At 52.7% G+C, this 9,565-nt stretch overlaps 1 protein-coding gene across 2 annotated transcripts; it reads left to right on the forward strand.

Annotated features, from left to right (window-relative positions):
* Window positions 1–4,388: 4,388 nt before the first annotated feature.
* Window positions 4,389–9,171, forward strand: LOC119100901 (atlastin). 2 transcript variants are annotated; one of them, XM_037224096.1, is made up of 3 exons: window positions 4,389–4,461; window positions 6,985–7,221; window positions 7,826–9,171. In XM_037224096.1, the coding sequence occupies exon 3, from the start codon at window positions 7,835–7,837 to the stop codon at window positions 9,143–9,145; it is 1,311 nt and encodes a 436-aa protein (XP_037079991.1). In that variant the 5' UTR covers window positions 4,389–4,461; window positions 6,985–7,221; window positions 7,826–7,834; the 3' UTR covers window positions 9,146–9,171. The 2 variants fall into 2 exon arrangements, with proteins under 2 accessions (XP_037079991.1, XP_037079992.1); XM_037224097.1 differs by lacking the exon at window positions 6,985–7,221 and having other exon boundaries at window positions 4,392–4,461.
* Window positions 9,172–9,565: the final 394 nt, after the last annotated feature.

Genomic DNA, 9,565 nt, shown 5'->3' on the forward strand with positions numbered 1-9,565 from the left:
CCAGGATCAAATTATTGGTGTTAGTAATTGTTATGCTCATAGTACTGCAATGAAATTACTGACGCTTTAACACGCGCTCGGCTGGCCGGCCTAGATACTCTTCGCTCGGGTGTGGGGTGGTCAATTTGAACCCCCCCCCCCCCCCCCTCTGAGATCTCTACTAACTAAGAAGCAGAGACACCAATTTACCGGGTTGTCTTGACCTATACGTGAACTCACTTAGGTTAAGGTTTCAGCTTCCTAGGTCATGACCTTCAGGTCGAATAAGGTCAAACAAGGTCAAATTCCAGGTTGGTCTCCAAAGCGCCCCCAGAACCTAGGCAACTGTCTCTAAGCAAAAGGTCACAAGCCCATTTGAGGTCATTGACCTTGTTTGACCCTTTGAAGGTCATGGTGACCAAAATGATACAAGACTGCTCTGCGTTTTCATTTGAATAAGCGACAAAGATTACGCTAGGCAGTATGTTCCTAAAACAAAACGTTCGACCCGGGTCGTCTTAGGTCAATGGCCTGTTCTGACCTCTAAGAAGTCAACTGAAAATGTATAATGCGGTTCCTGCTGTCAATAAATTCGAAATGAGCACCAGAAACTATCCCATACAGCAAGACGTAGAGTATTAAATCGGTTGGTTTTGACCTTGGTCTGACCATCATACCTGACCTTAGGTCAACGTAATTCGCGCATTCAATATTTGTGGTGCCTAAGAAAGCATCTCAGATGTGTATGTCTTCGTCAAACATTCCGTTGTTTTATCAGATTGAACGATTGCCTAGAAATTGCTTTCGCTAAAACCATGGGCTGACTGATCTGTCACAGGTCAGCGACCTTACAAGGTAGATCTAAAATTTGTATGTCAAACGATCCGCTATGCAATTTTCTACAGCTATGCAAAATATGGCGCGGCTGCGCCGCGCCGTTCAAAAACCATTCTGGAAAAGCCCTTGGGGGGGGGGGGGCAATTTGCCCTCCACCTCACCCGAGCGCGTGTTAATGTATTCTGTTTCACTTTAATGGCCTAAGATGTTAAAAAACGAAATAGTTTTGTCAGGTTTCTGATATTAGGTCCATGTCAACTTGAAATAAATGTCTTTGTTTGCTGAAGCATCAGTCACGAGCTCATAAGTTCCGTCTTTTGTAAATGGATTTTTTTCACTCCCGCACGGTCTTTTTGCGGTAGAATTTTTCACTCCCACCCTAGTTCAAAGGCGATTCTAGCTCCCAGCTTTCAATATAACGTAATGATATTACCACGCAGGCTAGAAAGTTAGGCTAGCTTACATTAGCGTAGTTTGAGATGCTCTATGTCAGCTTTGATAGCGATGTACAATCATGGCTGCTGTTGCGGCTGTTGGCGTACCTAGCTCTCATCTCGTTGAGCATTTTGTTGCAGTGGGTGGTGCGCTGGCCGAGGTTGAGGCGCCCCATCCCGGCATGTAAGCGGAGCTCATCGAGCGTTTTGTTGCAGTGGGCGGTGCGCTGGTCGAGGTTGGAGCGTCCCATCCCTGCATGCAAGCGGAGCTCATCGAGCGTTTTGTTGCAGTGGGCGGTGCGCTGGTCGAGGTTGGGCGCCCCATCCCTGCATGCAAGCGGAGCTCATTGAGCGTTTTGTTGCGGTGGGCGGCGCGCCGGTCCAGGCTGGGGCGCCCCATCCCGGCATGTAAGCGGAGCTCATCGAGCGTTTTGTTGCAGTGGGCGGTGCGCCGGTCGAGGTCGGGGCGGTCCATCCTCATATGTAAGCAGAGTTCATCCGTGCGCACTTCGCTTTCCTTTTCGGCATATTCGAGTTCTTCGGATCCCACTTCCCTCTGCGGTCGGTTTTGGATTACCTCTACTTCCCCGCATGGTGCTCCGCACGGCAAATGCCCAGGAGCCAGACTTGTTCGCGTTTGACGGCCTTTCTGGGAGGCGTTTGTATTTGAAAAAGCGGCCTTGTCCACGAATGTTTTGCAAGACCCACCTTCCCTCAAACCTTTTGCAGGATTTCACGTGGAGGACCTTTTACGTCACATTTTGACAAAAATGAACCAATCGGATGGAGCCTTGTTGTTTTCAGCTACTGGCGCCGTTGCCTTTACTGCACGCTCGTTAAACCGGTTTAAGTACAAAACTGCTACTTCCAAGTTGAGGAGTGGGGCTAATTGCACACCCTGGGATAAAGTGTCTGCGAAAGGCGTTTTGGCATACACCACAGTACTATTTTGTTTCCAAATCCCCGGTTTGATACGCATTTTGTCATTATTATCTGAAACCTTCGGCGCTGCGAATTTCATGATTTGTTGGTGGGGAAAGAATTGTTTGTCCTTTAGAGGAGAAAATCATGTTTTATACATGTTTCCCTTGACCTTAAGGTTTTCATTACCTGTGTGGTAACCGGATGATCCAAGGAAGAGAAATCAGAAAATTATGGATGCTTTTTTTTTAGTCACCTAGTTTCAGCTAAACCTAGGACCGACTGGCAAGGACTGTCTGCTATCTCTCTTCACTGACCACGTGGGTGAAAACGGCATCCAACAGCCCAACGTAAAATTTATGTGATGACCGCGCGCGTCTGAACACTATACAAAATGGAAACTAGTTCGCATCGTGATTGAAACCCCGACGTTAAGGTTAGGTGTAGTAAAAAAGGTAAAGTAAACGCTGTCGGACAAGTGGCAATAATCAAACGTTGGCCGTCATGACGACAGTTCTTAGCTCAGGGGCCTCATTCATCCTGAAGTGCTTGCGATCCGTTACGCTGTACTCCATCCCGAACAGGCTTCAGTCCTGGAGTGCCTGAATCCTTCTTTTTTTTGTTTAAATCCTTTGAATGAATATGTGCCTTTGAGAAGATGCCTAGAGGCAGCTAACTTCTCATGCATTAGGCTAGAACGAAAGTTTAAACGCATAGCCGTAAGAAACAAAGAGCAATATCCCGTAATAGTTCCGTCATTTGCCGCAATCAACCACATTTCATATCATAGGAAATTCAATCCTGTACAAATGTCCGGAATTTCTTTGTTAAAAAAATGAAAGGACGTCATATTGAAAAAGATAACATTTTTTCAGAGAATTTCATGTCCAACTTCCGCTTATTTCAGCGTGAGTTTTAACCTCCGCTCGTAGGAACATTTCCAGTTTGTAGTGCTCGTAGATGTCTGCAGAAATCGCTTCAAGATTCGAATTGTTTTGGAGGTATTTGTCACAGTGGGTGAAAATTTCAGTCGGTGACGAAATTCAACTCAACGACTTCCGGTTGGCTCTAGCCCCAGGCGTCGATAAGCGCTTAATTTTTTTTCCAACGTGACGTTTTGGTCCAGGGACACCAGTCGATATCCCTGGCGGTTACAGCTGGTGACATACTCCAAGCGATACCAGGTGGAAAGACGCCGTATCATCGTCAAGACATTTGTGTGAAGGCCGTTTGATTAAATGTGGTTTTCCTACAGGGTTGAACGTCAGTGCAATTTTACATTTATTTTAGTAGCAGGGTAAAAGCAAGACTCCAAGTCGCAGTAAGATTAGGAATGCGGATGAAAACCAGATCTAGATATCAGCGGCCCGCAGTGATATGAGTCAACGCGTTGTGACGAAGCTCTCAACCAGTGAAAGGCAACCGAGTGGAAAGTGTTACGTGCTAACAAAAAAAAGCATAAGAAACATAAAAACCATACAACTTGTCACCGGCACGTGCGAATGGCAAGCTTCCTGCAACTATGAATTCAAATTGCTTTGGTCAGGTTATCAGGCCTCTTCATTCCTGTCGCATGTAGTTACAGCCCTAAAAACCAGCTTCAACCTTCTCAACCTTGAACCTTCTCAACCTTCCTCCTTGGTAGACGAATAAAAGCGTACGCCACTTATAACAAACCTCAAAAACCAATATCGTTGTTGCTTTTGTAGCAGTTTATATTGCAGAACAACGCAATACCTTCTGCACCTGAACTTATAAACATTTAGTAAGAAATTTAGGCGTTGTCACCCACCTTTGGAATATGGTTCTTACACATAAGTTACTACAGAACGGATACATTAATTTCTTCCCTGCACAATCAATCACAAAAGTTCAGCATCCCCAGCTTTTCTTACTCAGATTCTCACTTATGCTTCTTACTCACACACCACCGACCCCAGCTGACAAAGCGCGCCTCAGCACTTGTTCAATAACATTTCACGCTTCGCGGCCAGGCCGTGGTGACGTCACGCCCGCCGGCTTTCGTAACGGGGAAGTACCGGAGTACCATATAGCATTCTTGATGGCCCTTGTTTCGGACGAGACGTTTCGCTGTGCTGCCGCAGCCGGCCGGGGGCGCGGGCTGGGAGTGGCCGGACTCTGGGAAGTCCCGCGCCCCGCGTGACTCAGAGGCCGTGAGGCCTCCTAGCGGCAGACCCCCGGCTCAGTCGTGTTATCGGCCGCTACGCCGTTGGTGCGCGCGACGCCGGGGGAGGGCGACTGGCAGTACAGCGGCACCCCAGACGCTCAGGTCAGTTTGTGGTTGTATCGAGGGCGACTGAGCTCTTAAGCTGTGTACAGTTTATGGCATAGGCGTTACCACGAGGTGTTTTGGGGTGTTGTTTCCCGACGTTTGGCAGAAGGTTGCCCTGAGCCCCGTTCGCACCCTGAGCCCCGTTCGCACCCTGAGCCCCGTTCGCACCCTGGGCCCCGTTCGCACCCCTGAGCCCCGTTCGCACCCTGGGCCCCGTTCGCACCCTGAGGCCCCGTTCGCACCCTGGGCCCCGTTCGCACCCTGAGCCCCGTTCGCACCCTGAGCCGTTCGCACCACGTTCGCCACCCTGAGCCCCGTTCGCCCCTGAGCCCCGTTCGCACCCTGAGCCCCGTTCGCACCCTGGGCCCCGTTCGCACCCCTGAGCCCCCGTTCGCACCCTGAGCCCCGTTCCTCGTAAGACAATGCAAGCCCATTGTGGTAAGTCCATTCCTTACTTCAGGGTAAGCCCATTCCTTACCATGACATCACGGCCCAAGCCCACTCGCTACGCGGCCGGGAGACAAGTCCGTTGTTTTCAAGATAAGGTCGTCGATGCCGGCAGTTGTAACTCAGAGCACCGGTCGATCCGCTGCTGGCTGTCTCGTATGAATGGCGAATAGACAGGTGTCGATCTCATGTGGAGAGCGTACTCGATAATGAATGTCTCTTACCATAAACCACTTGCCAATAACTGCTATTCGAACTCAATTTAGTCCGCCATTCCTGCGCAATGTATGCGTGCAGGGGGCTGAATAACCTGATTCTGTTGGTGCCCAAATTTGGAATTAAAAGCGCTCTTCTTGGGGTGTATCTGGGACACCAACTCAATTGGCGGAGCTCGGATCTCAGGGTACATCTTTTAGTACTTTTCACTTATTGTTAGATCAGACACGTCCGATTTGGTGGGATACCAGCTTTCTTGAAATCCTTTTGATTAGCTCAGAATTTCTATTTGAAGCAGCCGCTGCCGCGGGAGAAATATCATTTGACTTCATGTTCAACAGTATGAAGTAATACATGTCATTTGTCTTTTTCAAACGTGTGTGACCTGTACTGCTTGCAGCACACTAATTTGCCAAAACTTTTGGTATTAAATGCTACGAAAGCTTGAAACACTCTTTTTTCGAGACGACGGTATGCAAACATGAGGCTTTTATCCCACGAATTCAAGTTCAAATTCTCTTTTCAAGCTCCATTTGATTCAAGCTTCAACCAATGCGCTTGTCAGCAACTGGCCCTTGCCACCAGCTGTGCCATTCAAAAATCGCTCATTTGTATGACATCATTCATACTAGTAGATACGCCACATAAAGCCCCGTAGACCTGCAATGTGCCAGTTAAAACGGCTCATCAGCGGCGAACGGCAGTGTGACCTCTAACCAGTAACAGTTGGAAATGACTCTCAGAAGATTATGTCGTCGTCATGACGACAGCAGTCGCGACAGTTGCGGTTATCGCGAAGTCGGGACACACTTTGAGGCTACCAAGAAAGAAAGAAATGCAGTGCTGTTACAAAGCGTTGACAGCGTAATTAGAACTCCAAAATGATCAACGTAATATCCTTATTACATCGTTATGATGCTACCTTGGTACTAGAGAGAGAGAGAGAGAGAGAGAGAGAGAGATAGAGAGAGAGAGAGAGAGAGAGAGAGAGAGAGAGAGAGAGAGAGGAGCTTTACTGGTACTAGCCTCTCTCTCTCTCTCTCTCTCCTCTCTCTCTCCTCTCTCTCTCTCTCTCTCTCCTCTCTCTCTCTCTCTCTCTCTCTCTCTCTCTCTCTCATCTCTCTCTCTCTCTCTCTCTCTCTCTCTCTCTCTCCTCTCTCTTCTCTCTCTCTCTCTCTCTCTCTCTCTCTTCTCTCTCTCTCTCTCTCTCTCTCTCTCTCTCTCTCTCTCTCTCTCTCTCTCTCTCTCTCTCTCTCTCTCTCTCTCTCTCTCTCTCTCTCTCTCTCTCTCTCTCTCTCTATCTCTCTCTCTCTCTCTCTCTCTCTCTCTCTCTCTCTCTCTCTCTCTCTCTCTCTCTCTCTCTCTCTCTCTCTCTCTCTCTCTCTCTCTCTCTCTCTCTCCTCTCTCTCTCTCTCTCTCTCTCTCTCTCTCCTCTCTCTCTCTCTCTCTCTCTCTCTCTCTCTCTCTCTCTCTCTCTCTCTCTCTCTCTCTCTCTCTCTCTCTCTCTCTCTCTCTCTCTCTCTCTCTCTCTCTCTCTCTCTCTCTCTCTCTCTCTCTCTCTCTCTCTCTCTCTCTCTCTCTCTCTCTCTCTCTCTCTCTCTCTCTCTCTCTCTCTCTCTCTCTCTCTCTCTCTCTCTCCTCTCCTCTCTCTCTCTTTCAAATCGTTTCTTGACCCTGCGGAAAACCATACCGTCAATGCTTTGTGGACTCATCAGCGCCTGTGTACGGTGCCGTCGCAAAGCTCCTACGGCTATGTGCCCCTGATCTGACGTCATCGGCGCCTGTGCACGGTGCCGTCGCAAAGCTCCTCCGGCTGTCTGCCTTTAATCTGACGTCATCCGTCGCCTCGTTCTGCAGCGATGGACGAGGAGAGCCGTCATCCCCTCAGCTCTGACCCGACGCCGGTGCCTGGTGCCGACCTGTCGGAGCCGGGCCCCGTGTGGGAGAGCATGGAGGCCATGGTCGCGGCTTTGAGTGAACGACTGCAGATAGTCGGTGCGCCGCTGCTGACCAACTCGGCCGAGCAGCAGCCGGCTGGGGCGGCCGGACCGCCTGCCGGCAGGTCGGCGTGACAGGCCTGCGCCAGCCAGTCCGGTGCGACTCGAGCAGATGCCCTGTCAGGAGGAGCGGCCCGCCAGCCGCACTGGCTCGATGACTTCGACGTTTTGAAAATTGGAACTGGTTTAAGGCAGCCTGTGGTGCCTAAGGCGACTTTGTCGTCAACGGGATGCATCTATGTCTTTTGTTGTGTTTTCTGCTCTTGTACTGTATTTATCCAAGCCTGTAGATTCCTAGTCATTTTGTCCTCCAAATTTGATTGCATTATGTTTAAGCATTACAGTTTAATTGCACAGTATTAAAGGAATGGTCCTACTACGTGTTATTTATGGTTTGTGCAATATCTCTGTTTAGGTCACCTGTACCATATTTGAAGTGAAAGTGCGTGTGGGCAGCACTAATGATAAACCCAGCACATCATCCTTCGCCGGGCTTGTGTGCCTTAAGTCGCTCTTTTTCCTGTTCAAAAGCAGATAGCTGTAAAAAGAACGCAGTGTTAGAAAGCAATGATTCAGTCCTCCCCCCCCCCCTCCCTTTCTGCAATGTTCATGCATGCGGAACTTAAAGGATGCGAGTGGGTTCCAGAGCGCGGCGGCTCCACCACGTCTACCTCAGGCGCGGTGTCTGCCTCCTCCCGCAGGCGGCCACCATGGCCCGCGCGAGCCGGGCGGACGAGCCAGACTCCGGCCACGCCGTGCCGATCCTGGTGCCGGACGAGCGCGGCGCGCTGGTGCTGGACGAGGCGGCGCTGCGCTCAGTGCTGTTGCAAGACGAGGTGCGACACCTGCCCGTGGTGGTGGTGGCTATTGCCGGCGCTTTCCGGCGCGGCAAGTCGTTCCTGCTCAGCCTGCTGCTGCGCTTCCTGGAGGCGGGCGGCGCGCCCGGCTGGCTCGGCGCCGACGACCGGCCGCTGAGTGGCTTCGCCTGGCGCGGCGGTCACCAGCGGCACACGGTCGGCATCCACATGTGGTCGCGGCCGACGTGCGTGAGCCTGCCCTCCGGCGAGCGCGTGGCCGTCGTGCTGATGGACACGCAGGGCGCCTTTGATGACCGCACCGAGGTCAGTGAGAACGCGGCCGTGTTCGCGCTCAGCGCACTCACCAGCTCGCTGCATATCTACAACGTGTCCAAGACGGTGGGCGCCGACGACCTGCAGCACCTGCAGCTGTTCGCGGAGTACGGCCGCGTAGCTTGCGAGGCGGGCGGCGGGCCGCCGTTCCAGCGCCTACTCCTACTGGTGCGCGACTGGCAGGCGCCCAGCGAGGCGGCCTACGGCCAAGCTGGCGGCCAGCTGGTGCTATGCGAGGCGCTAGGCGAGGCGCCCGGCGCGCCCGACGAGCTGCGCAAGATGCGCTGCCACGTGCGCCGGTCGTTCTCGGACGTCGATTGCTTCCTGATGCCATACCCGGGAAAGCTGGTAGCCACGAGTCCGTCGTTCAAGGGTTGCCCGCGTGACATCGACCGCGAGTTCCTGAGCAGCGTAGATGAGCTGGCCGGGCTCATCCTCAGTCCGGAGAAGCTGGTGAAGAAGCAGTCCGGCGGCCAGGTGCTGACGGCTGCTGATCTGGTGACGCACTTTCAGGTGCTTCACGAGGTGTTCAAGAGCGGGCGGCTGCCGCAGCCGCGCAGTCTGATAGAGACGATGTCTGAGGCCAACCACCTGGCCGGCGTATCGCGCGGCACCACGCTGTACGCCGAGGAGATGCGCCAGCTCTGCCCCGAAAACTCGCCGCCCGTGGAGCAGGCCGACTTGGACCAATACCACCGGAGGACCGTTGAAAAGGTGCTGGCATGTTTTTACAGCCAGAAGAAAATGTTAAGCACCGGCGCGGGTGCTTACAAGGAGAAGCTCATGAGCGGCATCGACGGATGGAAAAAGCAGTTTTTCCAGGCGAACAAAATAAAGAAGGAGCTAGCAGAGGGCCCGAGACGGACTGTGCTGCAACAGTGCGCTGGATGACGCCAGAGAGACGTACAGGCTCAGCGTCAACCCGTTGTTGGCCGGCAGTACGGCGCCGGTGGAGGATGGAGCGTCTGCTGGAGGCGCATCGCCAAGGCCATGAGGCGGCGCTGCAGGTGTTCAACGCAGCTACTGCTCAGTGTCGGCCAGCGACGGCGGACGGGTACCGCCGCCGTCTGCTGTCGGACCTGGAGAGCCGCTGGGACGAGATGTCGCTGTTCAACGAGCAGCGGCGGGCCGGCCAGGGCGCCGCCGCCGAGCAAGACCGAATCGCACTGGAGCAGGCCCGCCAGCGCTATCGCACCGTCATGCAGGAGTGCCTCAACGGCGGGCCCGTCACCGAGACCTCGTTCCAGGCACAGCACCGGCGTGCTGAGGACGAGGCCCGGCAGATGTTCGGCGACTACCGCGGTGAGCAGC

The sequence above is a fragment of the Pollicipes pollicipes genome, unplaced genomic scaffold (genome assembly GCF_011947565.3).
Source record: "Pollicipes pollicipes isolate AB1234 unplaced genomic scaffold, Ppol_2.1 Scaffold_4881;HRSCAF=5763_pilon_pilon_pilon, whole genome shotgun sequence".
Lineage (NCBI taxonomy): Eukaryota > Metazoa > Arthropoda > Thecostraca > Pollicipedomorpha > Pollicipedidae > Pollicipes > Pollicipes pollicipes.

Excerpts from the sequence above, each read along its gene's own strand:
- LOC119100901 (XM_037224096.1), top strand. The coding sequence starts at position 7,835 with ATGGCCCGCGCGAGCCGGGCGGACGAGCCAGACTCCGGCCACGCCGTG.